General features: G+C 39.5%; 1 protein-coding gene across 1 annotated transcript; it reads left to right on the top strand.

Moving 5' to 3' along the window:
* Nucleotides 1–240: 240 nt before the first annotated feature.
* gfra3 (GDNF family receptor alpha 3) lies at nt 241–25,598 on the top strand. Its single transcript, XM_056769573.1, has 8 exons — nt 241–775; nt 7,050–7,334; nt 10,684–10,776; nt 12,684–13,032; nt 14,592–14,701; nt 16,216–16,350; nt 17,112–17,242; nt 20,895–25,598. The coding sequence occupies exons 1-8, from the start codon at nt 733–735 to the stop codon at nt 21,111–21,113; spliced, it is 1,365 nt and encodes a 454-aa protein (XP_056625551.1). The 5' UTR covers nt 241–732; the 3' UTR covers nt 21,114–25,598.
* The last annotated feature ends 1,811 nt before the right edge of the window (nt 25,599–27,409 follow it).

The raw sequence follows: 27,409 nt of genomic DNA, 5'->3' as shown, positions 1-27,409 counted from the left end.
ATGACTATGATCTTTTATTGCTACAGAACTGCAGAACAGTCCTTTGTGGACATTAAAAAATGTTCTCATATGGCATCACACTTGCTTTTAACTGGAACCTTCATGTTTTTATGAGTGTTGGTCAGGCTGGTCAGGGATTTTGCATGGATGCGCAAGAGAATGCTGTAGCCAATCACAGGGAGGCAGATGCATGTAAAATTGGCCGCTGAGTTTGAGGACAGGATTGAGCACATAGTGCTGTGGGACAGCTCGCAATCACGCGTCTGTGCTCGATCTCGCGCTCTAAACTTACGCGATTTAATGCGCGCATTGACACAACCAGTGCGCACCTTCTTTACGCGTTTGTCATGGTCGTAGTTGTCTGAACTAAGGATTATCGTTTTAGAAGGACAGATCGTGAGTATATAGGACTATAGTGTTAGTGCGTATGACAGTTTGAAATTGCATTATTGCTTGTTATACTAACCAACGCTCCGCTCTTGGACACTTTTACGCAATAGAAAACGTCTTATTGCGCAAGTTTTTAGCTGGAGCCCGAATTTCGGACGCACAAATTTGGAGATATCTGTCTGCGAGACTCTGTCGGACGGGGGTCCCCGTGTATGGATGTAGTGGGCGACGTAGTGACGGACTGAGGGGTCGAGACGGACCGATTCCGTGGTTCCAGACGCGCTTCTCCGAGATAACAGAGCAGCATCATCGTCTAATCGAGCGCCTCCAGCAGCAGCCGAGATGATTCTTCTGGGAATATTTCTAAATCTGTTCTTCATTGAGGGTAAGTCTGAGAAACAGTCTGAATGACTTACATTGACACATCAGGGTCACACTTTACATTACAGTGTTCGTGTTACGGTCTATTTACATAAGTACGGAGTAACAGTAATGAAAAAATGTACATTGTAGGTTATCACACTTTGTTAGTGCAAAAGTGTTTTGATGAATTGTATTTTCACGTTTCCAATTTATGCGTAACATGAACTCAATGATATTTAGGCGTGTTGTCCACCACCAGTATTTTAGTGGAACCGCTGTGCCATGTGGTTGTTCTGAAACAATGAAGCTTAATTTTCATGGGTTCATAATTTAGGAACGGCTAAATAACTTTTTAATGCTTTGAAATCACAAGTGAATTTTTGACTATTCTACTTATATCATTTCTGGTCTATTACGGGTCATTTTATCATGTTATAATTATAATACATTTTGGCTTTCTGAACAGTTTTTTCAAAAGTATATGCTTCATTCGTCATGTTCTGCACGTTAATTATCTCATGATGAAATGTATCTTTTAATACGATTTGATAAAAAAATCATTTATATATGATATGACCTATATATTTGTCATTAGAGTAGACCATTTCATTTAAACAACTGGTTTTATCAAATGTAATTGTCCTGCTTGAAAGGCGTCCATTTGGTTAGTTCCTAACGCGTGAATCGCCAAAGAATAATAGTTTGAAGATCCCAGACATTACAGGAGCTCCTCGAAGCGCGATAATCCTTGCAGGCCAGGTCTAAAAATATAATTCCGTCGGCAAATAACAGCATCTTATGAGACATCTGTCACAGTCAATATTTTCCTAATTATGTGACGGCAAGAACACACACAAGCGCACGCGCTCTTTCATTCACACACAGACAGATTAGACTCGCGAGTTAGTAAAGGGCAGATCTGCTGTGCTTTCGTTGCACAGCAACTAACATTTGAGGGATTTTACTTTCTTTTCACACCTGGGGATGACACGATGCAATATCGCAAGTCTTTGTGCGAGTGTTTTTGTGGTGTCTTGCACGCGCGGCATTCATCATCGTGAGTGCTGTTTCTCGCACCCCGGTGCCACGAGAACACGCTGTAATGCGCGCGCTGATCGACAGGTTTATTTATTAGCCGTGTTAATGATTGCAGATTTGATGTGCTCGCTCGTGCTGTGTCTATCCCCGGGGGTCGCATCGTATATCAGTCGCTTGAAACCCCCTGACGGCGATCAAGTGGAAAAAGATTTCATTTTGTAGTTTCACATTTAACGCATTTGCATAAAGAATTTAAAAGGGAACCCGAGGTTGAAAGCGTTACCGACTGTTAGAAGTTGTTTACAAATACACGAGCTCTCAGACTGACGGATCACATCGGCAGGTGTGCGCGCGCCCAGGTGTGTTTGACAAAAGTCGACACGCGCAGGTACGCATGCGCAACTCTCGACTAGGGATGGGCGATACCACCTTTTTTTGATGCGATGCGATGCGATGCGATACGATACCGATACTTTTTCTTGACATTTTATCGATACCGATATCGATACTGATGATGGACATTATTTTTTATATATATTTTTTTTTAAATAAAAATATAATTACAATTAAAGAGAAATTACATACTTGTACTGGCTATTATTAGCAAATTTACAAAAAAAAGTAATTTAAACAAATAAATACAATATTTTAACAACCTTCTTACAAAAATATTGATTAAATAACATAAATCTTAATAAAAGAAACAAAAATAGCACCAACAAAAAAATTGCATATTTTCTCTGCCGTTTTATTTTTAAACAGGCCATTTTTCTTAGGGTTTAACATTTTTTTTGTACTGTAATATACTGTATTTTGAAGGAAAAAATATTGATTAACTAACAAAAATCTTAATACAATCAATAAAATTACAAACAATATAAACTGTGCATACATTAACTTAACTTTTACGCTTCCTCTAAGCCATCTTGCAATTCTATCCTCTGTTTAATGTGCAAGTGTGCAATACATGCGTGTTGTGTATGTGTACGTTACGGAGCTGAATAGCACGTCCATCTGACCGCGCTGCGCAGCCGGAGACCGATCCGTGTGTGACGTCAAACTGTCGCGAGAGCTAGTACTTTCATAACATAGTGTCACTGATCGGCATGCACAGAGCTAACAACATTTAGTTATGCTGAAACTATTAATGTAATTAACCAGATAATCGATACTTTTCTGAAAATATCGATACCTAAATAGCATCTTTTGAGTATCGATATATCGATACTGCAGCATCGATGTGCACATCCCTACTCTCGACTTTGGCAGCTTCGACTCATTTCCCCAGAGACGGATGGAGACAGGTCTAGCAGGTCCTGGTAAAACGTGGCTGCCGTGCTTACCTAATGCGTTTAACTTATTTTGCTTTTACCCAAATTAGTTCCATCCCACCCCAAAAGAACGCACAATGAGTCAAAGCATTTATTGCGCAGGTGAAACACAAACAAGGGCTTTGTCAGCATATCTACTAATTGCATGATTCTGCTTTAAAAAATGCTGTAATGGATGCATATCTGTCAAAGCTTGCCAAGGACATACCCAGGGACAGGCTATTTACACGGCCATTTTTAGCAAACCGACGAGAAATGGCACAAGTTTAGTAAACAGCTCGAATTAACAACTCACAAATGCATCCCCCCACGGTCATGTTTTCTTCACATATGACGATACGAGTTGATCTTTAGGCTTCTGCAGGGGGCGCGTGTGTGTTTTGTTGATAACCAGGATTTGGAAAGGCAAACACGGTGACGGCAGATGGTGTTGGACTCTCTCGCCTCAACTGAAAGATTCAAGCCAAGCGACAGAATCAGAGAGGGCCCGAGTGTGTGTGTGTCTAAACCGACCTCCTTTCACACATGGCTTTCATCATGATGTTGTAGCCAATTTTCATTAAAGGCGCTGAGTGCTGTGATTTAGTCAGGAGGGCCGTCTCAGCATCACGTCCCTGCGGTGAACTTTCTCTCCTCCGGAGCTCCTGGACTGTCTTCCGTTTCTCCACAGTGTCAATCATTCAGGCCCATCCGACCCGGTTCTTTTAATACCGCCGCCATGCTTTGATGTGACGTGTCACCGCAGTGAATAGATACAGCACCCTGACCCACATTTGTCAAAACCCTCAATGCAGCAAATAACAGTGTGTGCTGAATGGCTGTACCGCAAACAAGATCGTGTTTATTGTCAGACTGTTATTTGTTTTCATTCATGATGTCATTCATCACTCATCGGTGCTGGAAAAACACAACAGTTTTAATGGACATACAGGGGTTGATTGTTTGTCAGAATGCTTGGTTTGGGCCCTGACGCTGTCATTTATCTAATGGATTGTGCAGATTTGTTGTGGTCGGGGCTGTGTGGTCTTTTTTTGATATAGTGGTGCTTGGGTTACCACAGAGGCTCAGACCGCTGTACACATTGATTAGTTAATCATGTTAGATCCGCACATATCGACAGCCGGAGCCAGTTTACTGTCGCAGACCATAAATACAGTCACACAAGGATGGTTAGATTTACAGTACATGATCGTCAACACGCAGTTTCCCTGTCTGTCTCTCTTTCCCTCGTCTCTGTTTCTCATCTCTTGAACAGTTTAAAGTCTCTGTCTTCCTCTCAGTGAATTCATGAGACTTAAAGCCTCAAGGTGTGTGTAAGTGTGTGTGTGTGTCACTGTCACATGCTAAATGTGATTTTAGTGCGCACACACAGATCGTAATACCCGGCCAGCATGTGTTTGATTGCCATCAGCCTCCATACTGAGACTGTTTCCTATTGTGTGAGGTGTCTGCTGTCTGTCATTATGTTTACCTTTCTTTCTTTATTTCTTTTTTTCATCCTGCCTGTCTTTGTGTCTGTCTGTTTTTCTGTCTGTCTGTCTGACTTTTTCTGTCTGTCTTTCTTTCCGTCTGTCTCTCTTTCCGTTTGTCTTTTTTTCTTTCCGTCTCTATTTCTGTTTGTTTTCCATATGTCTGTCTTTCCTTCTGTCTCTATTTCTGTCTGTCTTTTCATCCCTCTCTCTTTCCGTCTGTCTCTCTTTCCGTCTGTCTTTCTTTCCATTCTTTCCATCAGTCACTATTTCTGTCTGTCTTTCCGTCTGTCTCTCTTTCCATCTGTCTCTCTTTCCATCTGTCTCTCTTTCCGTCTGTCTTTCTTTCCATCAGTCACTATTTCCGTCTGTCTTTCCGTCTGTCTCTCTTTCCATCAGTCACTATTTCTGTCTGTCTTTCCGTCTGTCTCTCTTTCCATCTGTCTCTCTTTCCGTCTGTCTTTCTTTCCATCAGTCACTATTTCTGTCTGTCTTTCCGTCTGTCTCTCTTTCCATCTGTCTCTCTTTCCGTCTGTCTTTCTTTCCATCAGTCACTATTTCCGTCTGTCTTTCCGTCTGTCTCTCTTTCCGTCAGTCACTATTTCTGTCTGTCTTCCGTATGTCTCTATTTCCGTCTGTCTGTCTTTTGTTCTTCTACTCTCTTTCCACTTCCTTCCACTTTAAGTTCTTTTTGCTTCAAAATCAGCTATTATTGAATTTTAGTTTTTATTAATTCAGTTTCATCGGTAAAAAGAAATGTTTATTAAGAGTCTAATAAGAATTCTTATAAACTCCTTTTCATTTTCCAAAAAAACATCAATAAATCTAATACATGTAACATAGTTTGAATGCACATTTAAAGAAATTACTTATTAATATGATTACATATGGATGCTGTCCTTCTAACACCTTGTATCTCTATATTTCGTGATTATAATTTTCCGTAAATCATTATGATTTGTCACCGGGTTTTGCAAATATCTAACCAATAAAAAGTATTTAAAAGTGCTTGTCAACTTTGACAACTTTGCCATCATTGAAATCATTGAAGATTCCATTTCCTGAAAAACAGCAAATATGAACATACGAATTTCAGAACAACCACAATATTTTGAAATAAATAGAAAATGCAACCGTTTGACATACTGTATCATTGTTAAAGAGCAAACCATGTAGCGTTTGTCAACAGCGCGCGTGATCAGAGGGCAAAGTGTCGGTTTAACTTTAGCTGCTGTGGTAGACGGTCTTTCACGCATGGATCATCTCTTCACGAGCTTTGGGTGGAGGTGCCATTTTGTTGTATGGCAAAGCAAAGAACAGCATTTGGTCAGGCGGCCACAGCCATGAGTTCTCAATCACCACGAGCTTTAAAATGAGGCCTAGTTCAATTACACTGCCCACCTCTGTTGAGAGAGATACCGGGGGGATGGGGTCAGAGAACTGAAACACAAGAAAGAGAAACACATGTCTCATGCTCTTACAGGCTTGCAGGGGCTTTTCTGTTGCAGCCTAATGAAAAACAGAGAAATCGCAGCTTCAGAAATTACACAGTCCTGTCACAGTTCCCCCTCTGGTCACCGCGGCTGACAGCGGGGGTCTCTGGAGCTGGTGACGTCTGTCAGGATTTGGCTCAACGGCGATGATGGCGCACAAAGTACTCGATGTCGAGAAACCAGGGTTGAAACTTCGCCTTGATGTATGAACTTCGTGAATCAAGATTTCATGCTGGTTAGAGTTATCTGTCGTCCTGCAATAGCTAGCCAAGAAATTCCCTTCAGAGAAAAGGTCTCTTTGCGCATTATTTTACACATTATTATTTCTGCCCTTGAATGTAAGTTGAGGGACTTTGATGTTCGTTTTTTCTGCTCTTACAGTCTGAATGGTTTGTGTGTGTGTGTGTGTTGTCTATAAATATTATAACTGTAATGTAAAATATTCAAATTGTAACTTGTCGCTCATAACCAGGCCTTCGCATGTGAAAAGCTCTGCAGATTTCGGCTGAATTTGAATGCACGTTTATTTGCATGCAACTCGTGTTTATTAATATATAAATATATTGAATTATATATTAAGTTAATATATAAATATTTCAGCCAATGTGACTACTCTTTAAAGGGATAGTGTACCCAAAAATGAAAATTCTGTCATCATTTACTCACTCTCAGGTTGTTCCAAACATGTATAAATGTCTTTGTTCTGCTAAACTAAAAGGAAGAAATTTTGAAGGATGTCAGAAACAAAACAGATCTCATTTCCCATTGACTTCCCATTGACATTTTTTTCCTACCATGGCAGTAAATGGGGGATGACATCTGTATGATTACTGGCATACTTCTAAATATCTTCCTAATTGTATAGCGGAAAAAATAAATTTCTACAGGTTTGGAACAACTTTATTGGTTAAGCAGGTGCATCATTAACAAAGTAATATTTATCATTTAAATTTTAATTCCCCCAGGTTCATTTCTCTCTGTGGTGCCGGTGTTCCCGGAGACTTTGGACTGCATAGCTGCTGTACAGGAATGCATGCAGAACCCGGAGTGTAAGAGGCCTTTTCGTCACTTGGAATACTGCGTGGATGAGGAGGCGGTGGCCCCTCTGGCCCTGGAGACGCGGCATGGCTGCGTTGATGCACAGAACAGCCTCATGCACTATCATCCCCTGCAAGAATGCAAATGCCAACGGGGGTCACGCATGGAGCAGCAGTGCCTGAGCGTTTACTGGACTATCCGTTTTCCGCAGGGTAAGTGTTTACCTTGACGTATACTTTATAAACCCATGTGATTACTGCCTAATGTACTGTCCCAGTTTAATTTGTCTTTGATGAAGAGAGTGAACTGCTGGGAAGGTCCTGTGTCTTTTCATTTTTGGGACATCAGTGTATGTGTGTGTGTGTATTTTAAGATGATGGTAAAGAGAAATGACCCTTTTTGCTTGCATAAAAAATGTTGTTCATAAAGTGCATGTTGTTTTTAAACAAAAAATGTTTTTTTCATAATCTTTCTCCAATCTGCAATGTTTCTCCGCCTCTGAAATTACTTTCCTTTTTGTGTGACCGCTAATAAGAGGCAACACACACACTTTTTGCGATGCACTCAAATTTACTGAAAATCATCTCAATCCTGTCCTTCGAGTAAAGTTTTATTACAGCGAAAACTGCACAACAATTTGTAATTGCAAAATAATTGGCATTGTTTCAAAGCAGCTGTACAGAAAACACATTCTGCAACAAACAGATAATGAATAAAAAGCTGTAGGTGAATGAATAGCAAGTTTCACTTAAGAATAGATTAGATTATAACAGTAAGTGTGGTTGAAAATGCCATTTTAGGTTGCTTATAATACGGTACATCAGTGCACTTTGTTTCAAAAATATGTTAGAAAAATATTTTTAGAGTCTTGTTAAGAAATACATAAAAGAAATGCCAATTAAACCTCAACAGATAAATCAAATCCCACCCTTTATTTCCCAGCGTGTTACCCTTGAAAATACGCCACATTACCAAACTTAAAAGCATTGTGAATGTTATGTTTCTTCAAGATTCCCAATACGACACGATGACAAAACCAGTTAAATGTCCAGCGCTTTTCAAACAGTTTAATATCAAGATAAAAGAGCAGACAGGTATAAAGAAACACAAAGCAGAAGAACGGAGACTGTAGCTCAAGAGACTCATGCATAAAGAATTCAGTTAAATCATTTCGGAAATGACTGCCTCTGTTCCGGCGTAATTCATAAATACTGAACTCGTGAATCTCTGCGGATACCGTTTGTTATGTTCTTTCAGGACATGCCAAAATGTCTTAATGAGAGTGTTGAGTGAGCTACCAGTGGGTTTAGATTTACTCAGTATGGCGTTTAATGACTGCTCAGTAATGTGTACAAACTGGCAGGCCGGCACAAACCCAGTCAGATTCTAAACAAACGACTGGCTCGCTGACAGCCCTATCGTGATTAATCTCGATCGTTCCTTCATCTGTTCATTACGCTCGGCAGGACCGATAAATACACGCAGGAACCGCGGTTTGCTCTGAGCGCGTCGGTTTTCGTGACGTTACAGGGATCATCAAGACACCGCTGCATAATGAATCGTTTCTGCGTCTATATTCCCATCCAATATGGTTTATTAATATTCGATGTTATGAAACTGGAAGACGGCTTCCAGCAGCAGCTAATCAAGAGCTGTTGTAAACGCTGAGTAATCGCGGCCATCTCTGAGCGCAGAACTCATCATGCGTCTGAGTGCGGCGCAGGGGCCGGAGAGCCCCGAGAGGCCGGCGGGGCCGGCCTGATCCACAGGCTCAGAAATTGATGCTTTTGGAACGCTCGCAATTGAAATGTCAAGTGTTCTTCTCTTGTGTGCTGCAAATGCAAAACGTCTCATGCAGAATATCAGCCGCTTAATTGTGAATGCGGTGCACTTGATGCGTGCCTCTTTAGACTAAAATGTGACGAATGTGTAAACGAGATGAGAAGAATTCTGCATTTGTGTGAACGTGTTTGTGCATGTGAGTGGGTTTGATAACTAATATTTTAGAAATTGTCCTTGAAAACATTCTCTTTATGAAGCAAAAAGCAAGCATGCAAAGATTGCTATGGGGTGTAACAGCCATATCTCCTGGTAAACAGATTTATTTTTTAATAATCATTTCATGTGATTATTAATCATAATCATCTTTATTCATATGTTCTGGATGTTTGTAGATGGGGCTGTCCAGTGCTTTGGTTAGCTGTTTGTCACTATGAAACGCATGTAGCAATTGTATTCTATTCAGTATCGTGTCTATGTTTGAGTGAGACGACTACTGAAATGAGAAAAATGATTTGATTTGATTGTTGGAAGTTGGGTGTTGGTAACAAAATGGAAGTATATTTAAATACCGGTGTGCAATCAGTGGGCCATTTCTCAATATGTGACCCTGGACAACGAAACCAGTCTTATGGGTCAGTTTTTAGAAATTGAGATTTTTACATAATCTGAACGCTGAATAAATACGCTTTCTATTGATTTATGAGGTGTTAGAATAGGACAATATCTGGCTGAGATGCAGCCATTTAAAAACGCGTGAAAAACATCAAATTATTCCCATGCAACTTAAGACTGGTTTTGTGATCAAGGGTCACATATGGGTCTTGTGTCCTCGTGTTCTCGCTTTACGTTATCAATAACCACACGGTTCCAATACTCAAGTTCTCGATATCAAGGATGCATCGAATGCAGCCTTGCGCGCCAAGTTCGTTCTTCCCAGGCTGCCTCGCAAGACCGAAGAACATCACAAGAACACAAGACCGTTTTTTGCGTTCTTTGATTTGAGAAACGGCCAGTCAGTCATTGGAGCCCCGCCCTCACGCCATTCCTCATGACTGGAAGTGAAGAGGTTGTTTTGAGGCGGAGAGGACGATTTTGATGAAAGATAATAAGCGTGCGTGTTTTAAAAAAATATATTAAGTGCATAGATAAATCAAGATTAATCCATTAAACGAAAATCCCCCAAATTTTTCATGTTGTCTTTAGGAGCCCACCTCCACTTTTAGTGCAAACTGAAATACTACATTTTTGCATTTGGCAGATGCTTTTCCCCAATTCGATTTACCATGCACTGAATCCGTTAATGTCTTTATCAGTATGCATGTTCTCTTGGATCGAACCCAAAGGACAGTGTTTCTTCAGTTTTCTGAAAAACTATATTCGCATGTAAGAGGACTGCGAAAATATATTCAAGCGTATTTGTGTGTATGTGTGTGTGTTTGAACACTCTCGGCACACAGGGTCCCCAGGGTTGTATCTTACAAATAGACTTTCTATATCAACTCTTCTCTTTGATCCAGACCCCTAAAACTGTGAACTGACACATTAGCCAATGCACAAACACTATGCTCTTATTTCAATCTCAACTGTGCGGCATTGCACTGTGTGAATCATTATCATGAAATATCACGTAATATCATATAATCCCTGTAATTTGATTATCTGCAGTGCTGTTAATTAGGCGTAATGATACGGTAATGGTGCAGTTTGGTGAGCTTCATTAGTCTGCAACAATTCAACATCTAACTGTATCTACTGTATACGCTTGTGTGTGTGTTACAGGTTTTGATGACATTGAGACGTCCCCATACGAAGACATTGAACTGGAACTTGTGAGAAACACCGAAACATCAAAACTGGCTTCGATAGTTTCAGGTACTGCACTCAGATCAGTGATATGACAGAATAAGATCTGTCACAGCTGACTGCTCCGTGATGAATGCATCGCTGTATGCCGGCGCGTTTGTCTTTGAAAGCGTGTCTTTGTTGTATCTGTGTGAAATAAGAGAGACGCACAACATGCTGGCTTGTACAGCGGCCTTTAAAAGTTTTGGACACTAAAAAATGCATGAATGTTGGAGGGCATCGAAGAACAAAATATCAAACAAAGAGGCATCGCAAACAAATTGAGCTTTTCTCATAAGTGACTCAAGTTTCTTAGCCATTTTTCAAGATTGCTTTTAACCAGCTGGCCTCAAGGTCATTTTTAATGGACCGTGTGAGGTCGGTTTCCTTCAACATATAGTTCATCAATAACTATGAACACGTTCCACTAATAGTTCACAACAGGAAAGTGTCAAAACACTACTTTGTTTTCGTTTTGAACAGTATGTTCTGTTGATTTATTTAACTGTATTATTGTTTTCCAAGTGCTGAGTTGTTATTTTATAACTTATTTTAAAAGTTGTTTTTGAAAATTAGGCAGATTTCCCAGAAAGATGGTGGTAGGCTTTGTGAGACAAGTTTATTGCACTTTTGCTTTTTATTGTCTTTATGTTGTTCCAATTGCTTCCATTGTTTACATCATTTGTTATTCGCTTTGGATAAAAGCGTTTGCTAAATGACTAAATGTAAATATTAACTTTTTTAAAGTGGGGAAATTCTGTTTGTATCATAAAGAACTTCTTAATTCAGTGTAGGCCTATATGTGTTGTTTTATTTAAAGTCTCAATACACCGTATGCAGATTATTTGTATAGGTTAAAGTTTCATAATTGTATTTAAAAATAAATGACTTTTTTACTCAAAAATAAAAGTCCTGTCCTCATTAACTTAACCTTTTTTCATTTCAAACCTGCATGACTTTCGTTCTTCTGAAGAACTAGATATTTTGAAAAATGTTGGTAACTGGTCCCCTTGCACCGGTTATGTGTCCATGCAAAAGAAGTGAATGGGGTCCGGTGCTGCTCGATTACAACTTTCTTCAAAATATCTTCTTTTGTGTTTTGCGGAAGAAAGAAAGTCATAAAGGTTTGAAATGACACGAGAGTGAGTAAGAGATGATAGATTTTTTTGGGTGAACTATCATTTTAACTATATAAGTATTTTAAAGATAGACAATATGCATGAATATAATTTATAAACATGGAATCAGAGATGGAGGGTATACAGTAAATCTGATTATGAGCATTGAAGCCTTTTGCAATACTGCACAATTTCAGACCCCGTTATAATTTCAACATTATTTTTCATTAAAGTACGATGAGAATTGTGAATTGTGTGTTTAAATAGTTTATTGTCTTATTTTTCCCTGTACTGCATTGTGACATTTGTATGCTCCTTTGCAAGTTGTTATTATTATGATACGATTCTAGTGAATTTTATAAATTAATATGAAATAGTTCAATGCATTTATTTTCATCAATCTATAGCATTAATGCAAAATGAAGAGCGTCTGATGCACGTGAGGTACCTCTGGTGAGGTACACAACACTGGTCCAGAAGAACATCCTGGTTACACGTTTGAACAAAATCCAACCGACAGAACCAAATCCAAATGTTTAACAAATATCTTTAAGATGTCATTATGTATGTGAGATTTCAAAATAAAATGATACCGGAAGTGCCTCTGGACCAGTGTTTACATCTTGCAAAGTGGTCTACGCACATGTCTGATGTATTGACACTTGTACAGAGAATGATGGGAAATGTAGTTGGGTTGCGTGTCATGTCAAGGCACAAATCATTCAGTCGGAAGTTTTATCATAAATCGTTATGAACTACAAAATATTGGATCTTTATTTGAGACACTTGAACTAACGTTTCATTCTCTCTCTTCTTTAGTGTCCACTCTTCCTCTGACCGATCAGAACCAGTGTCTGAAAGCAGCTCAGGACTGTGGCTTGTTTGAGAAGTGTGGTTCCCTACGCTCAGAGTACGCGCTAGCATGCACTAAAATCATACCGGTAACAAATCACTGTAACAGGCACAAGTGCCATCGAGCTCTGCGGCGCTTCCTGGAGCGTGTGCCAGAGGAGTACAGCTTCGGCGTCTTATTTTGCCCCTGCTCGGACACTCTGTGCGGCGAGAGGAGGAGAAAAACCATCGTCCCATCCTGCTCCTATGAGGAGAGAGAAGAACAGCCCAACTGCCTCCATCTGGAGAGCTTCTGCCTCAAAGACAACCTGTGCAGGTAAGACATGTGTTTGCTTGCGTGGTATAAAGCAGAGGCTGGTTTGGAAGTAATTACAAAGTATTTGTTTGGATGAAAAGGTTACGGTGTTCCACCTGCACATGCAGACGGATGTCTTCTTGACACACCATTTAAACACATGGCTCATGGTTGTAAGGTATAAACAGGTTTAAACTTTGAACAGGTTGTCTGGAGACCATATTGTCAGGTCAGGGGTCATAATTAATATTGTGCGCATTATTTCTTATGTAATGAATTGCACTGAATTAAGACGGTACATTGACAGTCCTTGTTTTGCTGCGCTGTCCTCCACCTCTTCATCCAGACACAACCCTTTGATATTCTCTCAAGATCTAACTGCATACCATCATACTCTTCTTTGAAGCACTTCCCTTTAATCTCTTTTGAGAAACAGATGTAACTGGCAGTTTTGCTTATCTAAGCATCATTAAGAGGAATACAACATGCTGAGAAGGATGTCAAAAAGGACAACAGGTCACATTTAATATGATCAGATGTCATCTACTACGTATTTAAAGAATTTTTTTTGACAACACAGACCTTTAGTCTATAGACATACTTTGACACTTTGTTTTCTAATGCAGTCTAATGCTTTTTTAAACAGATGTACAGCTTAGAAAAAGCTAAGAGACCACGGCACATTTTCATTTATTCAGCATTTTTTGATGTATCGTGATCCTTTCAGTTCAATAAAATCAAAACTCAGGAATGATAGTCATCCAACAGTAATGTGAAAGACTGAAAGCATAACAAGACAGATTAAATTTGTTATTAAACTGGAGGTGATCACATAAAAAATAAACTTTTCCTTAATACATGTGAAAATATTACTGTTGTATTGCTTAAAAGTGAATATGAACTTGTTTTCTTTGCAGTGTTTGAGGTCTGAAATAATACAGAGGATCTTTATTGTTATTTTTAACAGTTTCTCCAGATATACAAACAAGATTTTTATTTTAAAGTTGGGAGAACTATTGTTAATAGTTCACAGAATGATGGTACATTCTGAAAAACTGAAATATCTTTGAAATGGTCTCTTAATTTTCTGCGGCTGTGTGTCTTCAAATGATTGACTTATGGACATGCCAAAATATTTCGCCAAAATAGTCTTTAGAATGAAAATGTGTGTCTGCATTACACCATCTGCCTCCGATTAGCAATACCAAGTAAAAAAATCATATCAATAGTAATAAACGTAGACTGAAGACTGTAGGCTATGTTCCCCCCCACAATTGACATGAAACATTGATGTTTTTCATGGTTTTTTTTGAAGTGCCTGAATCCTTTTTTAGGTGAGCGTATTTCCATGAGTAGACAAATGACAAAGACGCTTATCAAAAATCGTTACACTGTTCGAAGTTCGATTAAAAATCGAAGTTCATGCTTTGGGCCAACTCAAAATACAAGGGAAAATTCATAAAAGTCAAGAAGATTTAATTTCCGATCGTACACTCATGTGTGTATTTCATCTGTCAGAATATGACGTACATAGGTTCTAATCATCACATGTCCATATTTAAATTTGTCTACTCGGTCAGGTCGAGATTGGCTGATTTCCAGCAAAACTGTCAACCGTCGTCTCTTTCGCCCTCCGGCTGTCTCCGGGAGAGTGGAGCCGTGTGTCTCAAGGCCTACGCTGGACTCATCGGTGAGAATGCACCTCAGACGACCTTAAGAAACGGACACGAACTTAATGAAGAGTTCAGAACGGACAAATCGATATATCACTGCACGATCTGTACTTAAATAATATTGCATTTTTAATGATGGCCATCTCTTATTGAATGACTGAGTGCGCAAAATGGAAAATGGTACAAGGTGCAGCCGCTCTGAGCGTTTGGGGATCATGTTGCGGGTTTAACTTAAAAGGATTAGTTCATCCAAATGTGAACATTCTGTCGTTATTTACTCCAAACCTCTATGGTGATGGTGGTTTTGAAGTGGAACACAAAAGGAAAACGATTTAATGTTATAAAACTGTTTGTATTGGATGATCTAGTTGATCTGATGTACAGGTCGGATTGATCGAATCGTTCATGAATTACTTGTAACTGATTTTCATATTCAGTTCAATAAAAATGTATTTCCATACTTTTCACAATTTTGCAACTTTATAAAGAATTCATACACTGCAAAAAAAAATCTTGTTTTTTAGTACAAATATCTTAACATTCTTACATCAAGATGCACTTTCTTGACAAGAAAAAGACCCAAGATGTTTAGTATCTTTAAAAGGAGAAAAATATAAGAATTATGTTTATGGTAAAATCAAGCCAAAAAAATCTGCCAATGGGGTGAGAATAATAAACTTGAATTAGCTAGTTGAGAAAAAGGTCAAACAAAATTCAGGTTTATTTTTGTCACCCCATTGGCAGATTTTTTGGCTTGTTTTTACAGTCAACTTTCTTTATTGTTATATATTTTTTCATAAAACAAGACTAAATATCTAAGGTTACTTTTCGTGTCAAGTAATTGTATATTGATTTAAGAAAGTTCGATATTTTTACTAAAAACAAGACAAGAATGCCTAGAAAGAATGTCATTTTTTTGCAGTGTATTGTAGAATTGCAACCAAAACGTAAATTAATGAAATGTATAAAATACATAGAAACATTATATAATCAAGAGATGTACATGAGCAAAACTATAACAAATTATTTTCTCTGTAGGTTTGTAACCAGACCACTTTATTCAAGATGGTGAATATATTCATGACTTTAATTTCCCATAATTTTATAACTTTAATGTCAGTTTGTTCCTCGCATAGAACTCCAGTAAAGCATCAGAAGACATGACATACGTTTATTGTAAGCAGTTTTTACAACGCTTGACAGGTTTGCTCACACACAATCTATTATATGGAAAAGATCAGTGTACGGGTTTTAATTTCTTTACCCTTTTTTGAAACAACATGACGGCAAGTAAATAATGACAGAATGTGCATTTTTGGGCAAACTGTTCCTTTAAGCAAGTGTGGCACTTACATTGAGTTAACAGAACAGACCTGGGGCTGTATAATTAAACCGGAGGGGGGGGGGACAGACTACACTGGATGGAGTTTCTCACAGATGGGGTTTAGGCTAATTGGCACAGTGTCTCTTCCTCTGACTCTCTCCATCTCTCTCTCTCTCATCTCCTGTTTTTTCATTCTTTCGTCTGCAGGCACCATCATGACTCCAAACTACGTGAGTAACAGCAGTACAGAGGTGTCGCAGTGGTGTAATTGTGAAGGCAGTGGAAACCAATGGCAGGACTGTCTGCGTATCCTACATATGTTCAATAGTAACATCTGCTTGCGTGAGTACTGATCGCAGAATGTCATTTACAGATCAAACACAATTTACTTTCTTAATACATGTAGACACCTTAGTGTTTTTCCTGAGGGCTACATCAAGTCTTGCGTTTTTTTTGTCATGAAATAGGAATATGTCAGAATATGGAAGTAAAGTGGCTTGCTTATATTGTCAACAGATGTCCAGATAAATCCTGACTTTATATGTTCTACTTATGTTTTATTAAATACATATTTCTTTCAAAAAGGGGGGGAACTATGTCTTTTGCATCAAACGTGTCTTGGGCATTAACATCCCTTGCTGAAATGAGTGGAGCTTTTTTATTTTATGATTTTTTTAGGTAAGTTAATGTATCTCCAAAACTGCTACTTTTAGGAAATAAAAAAACACTTCATTTTACGTATTGACAGAGTTGACAACCTCTTTTTAATACTTTTCATTGCATGAATGTTTCCAAAACCCACAGACATATGTGACAAGTGACCAATAGATGTGAATAAAAAAGGGCATAAAATATAGATGTCTGTCAAATATTTCTTCAACTTATATTTGAATGTAAAAATAACTGAAGGCAAAACATACTTTCCTTTACATTCTTAAGAAATTTGTACATTATCTAAAATAAAACATTAATATTTTTTATTTAATTGTTTGTTTAATAATTTGATCAATACATCACCTTATAAAAGCCCCAAATGACCATAAAAGCTGCAAAAATGACATTCTGTATAGTAGCCTTATTAAACCCCGCCTCTTTGCTGACAGGTAATGCAATAGATAGCATGGGAAGCTCCACCCCCCGTCCAGTGGAGGGCACACCCCTTCCTCCACCTCGCCCCTCCCCCCAGGTCCAGCTCGACGATCTGAACATCAACCTGCTGCCTGAACCTGAAATCGTGAGTACTGAACACATTTCCAAAAACCACCCAACTGTCTCTTTCTATTACAATGCTTACTCACGTCTGAACAGAAAGACCGTTTACTTGACTTTTTCAATTGTTTGTTTCTTAAGTGTAGATGAGAATGTGAAGATGTTAAACTCCGCCTCCAACAAATCTAATTCTGATTCTGGTCTAGTTCGTAGCCTTGATTTCACGAAACGAACCAGCAGTTTGGCCTTGTGGCTAATTTCTCCAGCTTGTAAAAAAGGGGTTCAGGCGGCTCGTCCGTGTGCACCCAGAGTTGACGGACCGAACAGACCCGCAGTCCTGCCGCTTTAAGCATACTGATGCGTTTCAGGACCTGAACAGAATGACTTGATGAGCGGCTGAACGTGACGCTGACATGTCGCAGCCGCTACAGTGAACAAAATCCCACCCACAGCAATTCACTTGACTTTAAGACTTTAAGAGATGCTCACAAAACTTCTTCATTCATTTGTTCAGATTTAAAGGCGGTGTGTCCGATTTCCGAATTATGCTTTTTTAGACAAAGTAGGGACGGGTACCAAAACAACCTTGTAGCCAATCAGCAGTGACTGACATTAGTCTATCAGAGTGCTGACGAAAGCAGAAGATGGGGTTAGGGGTGTGTCTGTTTTGGTGAAATCGGACTGGGTTACAATTTTCGATACGGTAGATTTGTCAAAGCATTCATCTTGAAGGTGACAAACTAGTTTTCAGAAGACTGACCTCTCAATCAATGGATTTTTAAGGCTGTGACCATTTTCCCATGGACATGACCTTAGAAAGTCTTAGCTGGTCTTTACCCTTCAAAAAGCTGTGATGTCTTAGACGTGTTCATGAATCATTTGACATCAGACCGCACCACGACGGTAAACAAACGGCAAACTGTAGGGTCGGAATCAAGCCGCCTCAAGTGCCACCTTCAATTCAATCAGAAATAATCACAGAACCCACAGGCCTTCAAGAACACAATCATGGGAGGGAATTAAATCTATATCGATTTGCTCTTCCTTTAGTCAGATTATATTGTGCTTTGGAATGAGGGTGTCAGCCTTATTTTTCTTTCATTATGGCCGACTGCCAAACTTTAACTGACTCGATGAGGCTTAGGAGGCAGCGTTACGCAATCACATCTTTAATTTGTTGTCAATCCTGTGGTCTCCGTGGTTTCTGTGCTTCGAGCAGTACGATACACTTCGCAAAGAGCGACTCGCAGGTTCTCCGGTACTGTATTACTCTGGGACACCTGGAGAAAACTGTCCGTCAGCATTCTCATTTCAATGGTCGGCCAGCTGGTGCATTCAAGCCCATAAGAACGTGACGTACGTGCAGACATATTTGGTTCATGGACACTCGTTTTTCTGTGTACTCTGTTTAGATTTGAGCCAATTACCTGAGCCATAAACGCCAAGTGACTGATCACTATGGAAGCTTTAGGATTCACTGACTGGACCTTATAAAATATATTAATCAAATATTTCAATAATGTTTCTATTTTTAAATACGTTTTAAGTCTGTATGAAATATGTCTGTTTCACGTTGTTACAATCCCTTCAAAAATGTGGTCTATTCTTAAATAATATTTAAAATAATTTAATATGATATACTTATATTTATTTATTTATATGTTCATTAAGTATTTATTTGTTAAGGGAACATTTAGTAATTATTTTATAAAGAATTTATTACAAATATAAAGAATTTGAGTATGTTGTGTTTTTAGTATAGTACAGAACAATTAAAGTATAATAAAGTTTAATATAGAATAATTATTGATAAAAAATTCAATGTATAATTAATTCTAATTATATTTTGTTTATCAATACTGTATATTGCTTGGACGCTATTACAGTCCCTTGAAAAATGTGGTCAATTCAAAAACAATATTTCATATTATTTAACATTATATATAAATATATATGTATTTTCATATTTATATTCATTTAGTATTCGTTTGTTTAGAAAATAATTAGTTATTATTTTATAAATAAATATAAAGATTTTTTTATGTTGTGTATTTAGTATAATATAAAACAAATGAGGTAGCCTACAATAAAGTTTAATACAGAATAATTATTAAATTGTTTATTTTTCAGAATTATTAAAAATTAAATGTAATAATCGATTCTAATTATAATTTGTTTACTAATATATTGCTTATAAGTTTATTATTTTGTTGGAATGGGCTTCTGACTGTACTACTTCTGAAACTTTTTTGTAATGGTGCAGTTACTGTATATACCAGCAGGGGCTTAACGCCAATGTTTGACCTCAGTTTAACAGCCCAATATCTCGCTAGTCATTTTTTTTTTTTTGTCAATTTATTTATTTCTATAACCAATAAGCTTTAAAGGATTCAGAGACCGGCACCGTACATGATAGGTACCTTTACTTGACTATCTATTGTAAAATGGATTGTCTGTTTGCTGCCCACATAAAAGCAAACCAAATAATCCCCCAGCCTCCGTGCACGAACCGACTCTATCAAAAAACAGGGCTCTGATCTGTGTCGTGCGTCTGTGCGTTTGTGCGTCCTCGCTTTGGACGGCGTTCACATCCTCTGTTCTCAGAACACACAGACCACAGCATTCAGCTTAGAGATAATCTGCGCCTGCAGACAAAAAGGATTCAATTCAGTTTCTGTTGTCATTTATTTCGTTCCTACACCCTCTCTCTCTTTCTCAATAGTGTTTTCCAAATCTCTCTTCTCCAAAAGTCCATGTCTTTCCTCATCTGTCTCTCTTGATGTGCGTCTCACTTTCTCAACCCGACTGTGTGTCTCTCTCTGAACGGATTAGCTAAAGGTGTTTGCATGCAGCGTCGCGTCAGTCAAACTTCATTAATATTAATATATTCCTACCCGTCTGTCTGTCTCTCTGTACTTTTTCTTTTGCCTTTTATCAGTCGTTTATAATCCCTTACCATCTCTCCATTCCTCTCGATGATAAATGCTCACTGTGCCACCATTCTTATGCTTCCTAGTTGTACTGCTCACTAGTTTCCGTTAGAATTCATTTTTTAAACATTAAAAAGATTCTATTTATTGATAATATAACATTAAATATGTTGCTCAGAGGATTTGAGTTCTCAGTTATGTAAATAAACCTTTGGGTTTGATTAAAACTTGGTATCTTGACAAGTTTGTGGCATTGTTGAGTTCTCAATTGAAACGCTAACAGAGACATTTGTGAGATTTCTGGGTATTTTGAGGGCAACATTTAGTGACTTAAAAATGAAAATTCTTTGATCAATTATTCACTCTCGTCATTGCACTTGTATGACTTTCTTTCTTCTGCAGAACACTAAGAAAAAATGTATAAGAACATCGGTAACCAAACAACACTGGCCCCCGTTGACTTCCATAGAATGAATACAAAACCACTGAGACATTCCTCAAAATATCTTCTTTTGTTTTCCACTGAAGAAAGGGTCATATGCAGGATTTAGGGTGAATAAATGACAACATTTTGCGAGAACTGTCCCTTTAAGTCCTCAGGAAACATGTTTGCAAATAAACATCATTTTCGCAATTCCCTCTCCAGACACCGATGGTGCAGAAATGCCACTCATCCCCTTTAAACACCTCTCATTTGTGTCAGTTTTCAGGTCGTGTTTTTCTTTAACACTCCCTCTCATTTTCCAGGAGGTGCTGGAAAGCGAAGAAGAAGATGATGAGGAAGAAGAGGAAGATGAGAACGACACCGGAGCAGGAGGCTTCAACGTCATCCCTCCCTTCTCGGAGAAGGTGACAGTCACTAATTTGGGCTCCGAGGCGGGCAGGGTCCACAGCCGTGCCGCCACCCTCTCCGAGCCTCACTTCCTGTTCGCGGTTCTGCTGCTGATTGCCCTCAGCTGGGGGTAGAAACCAACGCTCGCACACCTTCTCACACGCACACACGCACGCCCACACAAACTTTCACATCAGACTCTAAGACCTGTTATCGAGAGACGAGTGGAACGTCACATCAGAGCGCTGGAGAGAGCGAAGCGAAATCTCTTCTGTCCTTCTTTCTGTCTGTCATTCACAATTTTTCTCCTGGGGAAGAGGCTCCGCTATAGTTGTAGCTGCTTGTTCATTAGGGAATCGCTTTTTTATCGTATTCCCGGAGTCATTCAAATCACGACTCATCAGACTGACGATAGCCGATGATGACCGATTTGATCACGTGAAGTATCATATAATGCTTCAGATATGGAAGGAAAACTCCGGCTGTTCGAGACTTGTTACCTGACTTTCTCTAAATGTGCTTGTACTGCAGCATCGCATTACCTGCGTTCAGTTGCATTCAGAAACCCGCTGTGCTTATTGTTGCTGAGACGAAATGTATGTGTGTATGTGGACGTGCAAGTTTGATTCGCTTGACATCGCAGCCTGTCGACAATCCGTGTCGAGCACGATTCCCAAATCTATCGCATTTCACACCCCCCGTGTCTCCCAAGTCAGGTCACACACCTAATCAAGCGCGCACACGCGCCTGCCCCGGATCCCACGGATGCAAGCGCTTTTCTTTTATTGCTCGATCTGCGATGTGCATTCATTTGTTTGGACTCAGCACAGACTGTGCACTCTAACCAGGGGCGTAAATAAAAAACACGTCCTTCGACAGAAAAAACAACATGAGTTATAAAGGGGAAATAAACAAACGAAATAAAGAAATATATCGCCGCACAGCAGGTGTCGGAGTCCGGTCTGTTGTTAGAACCCGGGGGGATGAACAGGAAGTCATTTTCCAGCCGCCTGTCGCCTGATACCTCTCTCCGAGTCTGTTGTTTTACTCTCACAGAGATAATGGCTTACAACACAAACTGTTTATCTTGTTGCATGTTCACGCCGAAGAATTACTTGTGATGGAAAAGAAATAGAAAAGAGATCAAGAGAGGAGAACACGAAGCGTCAAACCCTCCAGCAAAAAAAAAAAAACTTACAGTCTGGAATCACATGCTTTTTCTGTTCCTTATACATCTTTTGCTGACACTGAGGCTTTTTTCAATCTTGTTCCTTTTGCTCTCACTCCCTCTCTTGATTTGTTATTGTGTATGTTTAAGGAAGCAAGAGAGCATCTCTGGATTGTGGCTAGAATGGATATAGCTACGGCCGGAAGTGATGCAAAATCTCGCCATAAAATTACAATCAATTACATTAGCTAACGCCTACACCTACAAACCTAACCTTACAATAATAAAAAACAGTAAGTAGCTTTTGTTCAGCGTGACAAATTGTGAGATATTAAAGTGCGCATGCCCAGTTAAGGTAGCTGTATCCCTTCTAGTCTTTTGTGCAATTGAGCTTCATAACTTCTTATTTGTTGCGGAGCACAAAATGAGAAGTTATATGAACTTTGCTGTTTGAGGTCTTCAAGATTGCAAAAAACATGACTACATGATTTGGGGGTAAACTAATCCTTGAAAGCACTTTCACAATAGAGAGTTTAGTGTAGATGTGAGTTCACTTGACATAAGAATTGGTTTCATCTGGTTGGTGTGAACGATTTATTTAAGACATGCGTGCACGCCAGCAAACCAGTTCAATGTGACTGCTAATGTGATTCTGGTTTAACGCAATCCATCTCATTGAAAAAGTGAATCACTTTGAGGTTTTTGCATGTTCCCGATCACACTTATTAGAAAATTATGTATTTCTAATAGCTGCCTCTCTCTGATTAAATTACTTTTGGAGAGCAGCGCACATTCTCCATGTATATTCATGCCAGACTTACGAATGTGACGCTACTTAAGTTTCTATGTAAATCCAAAGGGACATTTATTAAAAAAACATGGCAAAGCTGCCATCTTTTCCCCCCGAGTTGTTGTCTTGCTACAGTGGTAAACAGCTGCGTTAAAACTCTCAGAGGCCCTCGTCTTGATAACGCAAACCTACCGTGATTCTGAGCCAAAAGTAGGCCTACAGCCTGCGGGGGACGGAGGAGGAGGAGGGTTCGGACCGAGCAATCAAGCCAAGCCTTGCAGCGCGAGGGCTGTACTCGAGACGTCCGCCACCCCCCTCTTCCTCTCCGGAAGAAATTAAAGCTCAGCTAAAGTGCTCATATCTCATCCGGTGTTCACGCGAAGCACCTTGGATTACACCGACACGACTTAACAATCAGATTCCGAACTGATCTATTATGCGGAGGAACGGCCTGATTGAACAGACGTTGTGCTTTTCGACGTCTTCTCCTCCAGCGCAAGGTCAGCGAGGCACGCAGCGCGCCCGCTCAATCAGTAGGGTTAATTAAGAGAAGAAACGCAGGCGCGTCGGGATTGATGCGCCTGTCGAGATCGCGGGCGGCCTTTATGATGGCTGTTGTTATTTTTTAATTGTTATCTGGGGCCAGTGTCGTCCGCCCAGCCGTAACAGAGGGAGGCGTCGGATGAGTGACATCAGAGTCGGGGAAGGCGGCAGGGGTGTCGGTATTACACATTAGAATATTTTAGAGAAATAACAAACAAGCCATGCGTTAAATAAATGCAAGTTGCAGGAAAGTTCGAGAGAGAAAGTTCGGTTGGAAAACCTAACGAGTTGCCTACCTAGACTGAATTTTAAGGCATCGCTTCAGACGCGGGTACGCTGCCTTTTAAGTTGCCTGTTTTTGGGTGCAACCCTGAGAAGATACTATATTTTAATAATACATTTTCACGGCCATGCCAGTTTAAACCGGATTTTCCGACCGGATTTATTTCAGTCTGCTCTCTAAGTAGGCAGCTGCCCGTGAAGGCACCGGTTTGTAGCGGAGGGTTAGAGACGCGGCCCACACCAAATTCGCCGTAGCAGTTTGTGTTGTTTGACTTTATACGCGTTTGCCGCATTACAACCACGTTTTGGCTCGTACGCAGATTTCTTGTGAGTCTAACATTTCCTCCTCGCCCATCTGTGCCTGTGTACACAGGAGAAACCCGTCGCGGCGGATCCTCCGCGTCGAGCGCTGCATCGCAGGGAGCAGGGGAACGGAAAAGAGATAAACACACAATAAGGGATAAACGGATAGGAGAGAGGAGGAGAGAGTGGGTTAGAGAAAAAGCACCCCGGTGAGAGCAGGAGAGAGAGCCGAAAGAGGGTAAAAGCAGAGAGAGAGAGAGAGAGAGAGAGAGAGTAGTTTGCCCTGTACGCTCATAGCTTTATTATTATAGTATGCGGACACTGATTTATTTGGCGGCTGCAGGCGCCCGTTCTGAAACTCATTTTAGTGGTACTGATGTTGATTCTCTCTCTCTCCTCTGGCTCTGCATTATGAGGCCAGTGGACTGTGCCACCGTTTCACCCCACAATGCACCATCAATTGCATGAAAATAATCACCACCGCTAATGTTTTTCTAATGAAGATGCCCAAAATAGTATCTGTATTTAATCCTCTTTTATGGAGTGCACTTATCTTTTTTTTGGATAGCGCTGTATTTTTTACTTTTATTAATGACTTGACGGATTTGATTCGTCTGTTTCCAGAGTTAATTTTAATGAAACTATCAACAATGAACACTCTGCCCATAGTCTATCGGAGCGTTTGCAGGCCCACATGGAACTTTACAGATATACACAGAATTGGAAATCTTGCTACTTATGTTCATTTATTTAATAATTTGCCTAATTTATGCTTTCGGCTGTTTGAAGGGACATCCGCACTAACATTTACCTTTCAACATAAGTTCAAAGTAAAATACTGCAGTATAATTCGTATTTACTATAATAAACTATAGTACCGAAAATATTTGTATTGCCTACTTACACTTATTTACCACAATTTACTATAGGAAATATTACAGAGTACTATAGCATACACTTATAAAACCTTTTGAAATAGCTTACAGCTCACTACAATTTACTACAGTTTAATGTAGTAAATACTAAAGTGTACTTCAGAATTTTTTCATGTGGGAATGTTCGTGTTCTGAAATCAGTGTTAAGGGCACACTAACTAATTTCACTTGCTGCTGCACTTGCTCAGTCATTGTTAAAGTTTCATGTGATGTACAAGGGCCTGACGTGGGAATATAGTACAATAGCACACAAAAGCAGGTTTTATATCATGGACGAAATTACTTGCCAAGAATTGTTTTGTTTGTTTATTTGTGACTGGTTGAGTGGTTCTGCTGGGTTCGCTGTGATATGAGCATGTCTCTCATTGCAATGTTGGATTTGCCTTTGACACCCGCCCGTACGAACGCACCTGCTCTCAAAAACTCTTCCTCAATTACTGCCCACCGGGTCACTTTGCAGACCTGTTGTACTGTGCCGGTCCTCCACTGGTTTCTTCCCTCTGCTCATCTGTATAAAATCAGGTGTAAAAAATGAGAATTCACTGTTTCTGTGACCCATAATAATGTACCATCTGAAATAAACTAAACGGAAAACAAATGTGCTTGTCTGGATCTTTTCTGTCACTGGAGAACGAGTGTGTCTGTGAGTAGAACATATCAAAATTGGAAAAAATCGCAAAGTTTTGGGAAGACTTCAATAAGATTATATTGAAATCAAATGTAGAGCCTTTTTGGCTGTGGTCCGGTTGATGGATTGAGAGACAGGCCCTTTCATTGTTTGGATCATTGTATCCCCAATTTTTGTATATATTTATACTCTTATCGTGGGGGCTGTGGGAGGAACTACAGCACGAGCACACAATACATCATTGCATTATCCCTGCATAACTGTTGATTCACTATAAGTTCATGTGGTGTACATAATGCACGTGTGCACCCATTCCCAACAAAACACAGACATTTGACTCAGTTTCACTTAAACCGCATGCGGTTCATGACCGGCATCTTTTAGTGCTGGGACGTCTCCATTTATCAGTATCAAACCAAATCCAGAGTTATATCCACCGTTTATGTAACATTCATCACCGAAATGCAGTGAGTTAACAAACACAGTTGAACTTCGCAAACGCAGGGCTCTCTTGCCCCAGCTGGTTGACGTGTGCACATGCTCCTTTTCCCGCATTACCTGGTTGATGCGTGGACATGCTTTTCCGGGATAATTGTCCAATAAGGGACTGAGAAAAGTTGAAATAGTCAAAGGCACTAAAGACTTCCATTTACAAATTTCCTTTTGATTTCATTGAGTGCGTTTACATGCACAGTCTTACGCCGATTATGCTTAATAAACTGATATATGTAAGGTCATGTAAACGCGTTTACATCGGCAGAGGTAGTTTTTTGCCCATCAATCCGATTTCACGCTGCTTGTAAACGTCTTAAACGGTTTTCTCTCAGTTTTGTTTATGTGTGCATGTCTAAAAGTGCAGTAGTAAAAGTCCCAAATGGAAGTTATTTTAAAATGTCGTAAAAATATCCGCTCTGGATTCATGCACGCGAGAAGCCCAGCAAGTCTCAAACTTCCATGTAAACGTTTTTTTCTGCGTAGCTGGTTTATTACAATTCATGTTAACATGTGAAAACATGTTTCTTTTTTAAGCATTTTTGTTTGATTTGTGCATTTTAACGCACTCATTGACGTCTATAAGAGGTAATTGAAATACATCTGAGACAAGGTTGATACGTGAAACAGCATTACATCTCAGCTACAGTACGACAGATCAACATCTAAGCATTTAAACTTTCCTCTGGGTCTTTTAATCTTTTGCATATACTGTACAAACTCTGATTTATAACTATATAATACTCTCTCAGAATTAAAGTCAAGACTGAATGCAGTGTGTGTTTGTTTGTGTGTTTTCTGGATGGGTGTGTGAGTAGTTGTTGACCCTCCCCTGGGGTGTGTCATTGTTCTAATTGCATGTGGGTTAATCAGATCATCGTCACGTCTGATAAAGACAGCCGAGGTGCTGGAGAAGTCTTTCCGGCATATGGAAGCCATTGAGAAGCGTTTATTTATTACTCAGATTTCTCTCTGTCCCACCGAGTTCAATCACACAGTCTGCGATCTTTAACGTTCTCCTCCCAGAATACATTTCTGCTCACTGAAAAAAACACAAGCCCTGTTAACGCACTCCTGCCCTCCGAAGAGCTCTACGAAATCATAATTCTCCAAAGAGACTGACATCAGAGGAATGTTTGGGTTTTGTGTTGCTAAAGATTTGTCTCTGTCCAGCGGTTTGATAAATCCTCCTCAGATTTCTCTCTATGTCTCTGTCTTTAGCCAGAAGGCAGGTTTGATAGTTTTATCATTTAATAAGGGAATATATATCAACTATATCAACAGTCACT

Source organism: Triplophysa dalaica, chromosome 16 (assembly GCF_015846415.1).
Source record: "Triplophysa dalaica isolate WHDGS20190420 chromosome 16, ASM1584641v1, whole genome shotgun sequence".
NCBI lineage: Eukaryota > Metazoa > Chordata > Actinopteri > Cypriniformes > Nemacheilidae > Triplophysa > Triplophysa dalaica.
This window is presented reverse-complemented; position numbering and strand designations above follow the sequence as displayed.

Coding starts and splice junctions, on each gene's coding strand:
- gfra3 (XM_056769573.1), top strand. CDS start 733: ATGATTCTTCTGGGAATATTTCTAAATCTGTTCTTCATTGAGG. Junction 13,033..14,591: donor CTCAAAGACAACCTGTGCAG/GTAAGACATGTG, acceptor CTACTCGGTCAG/GTCGAGATTGGCTGATTTCC. Junction 17,243..20,894: donor TGCTGCCTGAACCTGAAATC/GTGAGTACTGAA, acceptor CTCATTTTCCAG/GAGGTGCTGGAAAGCGAAGA.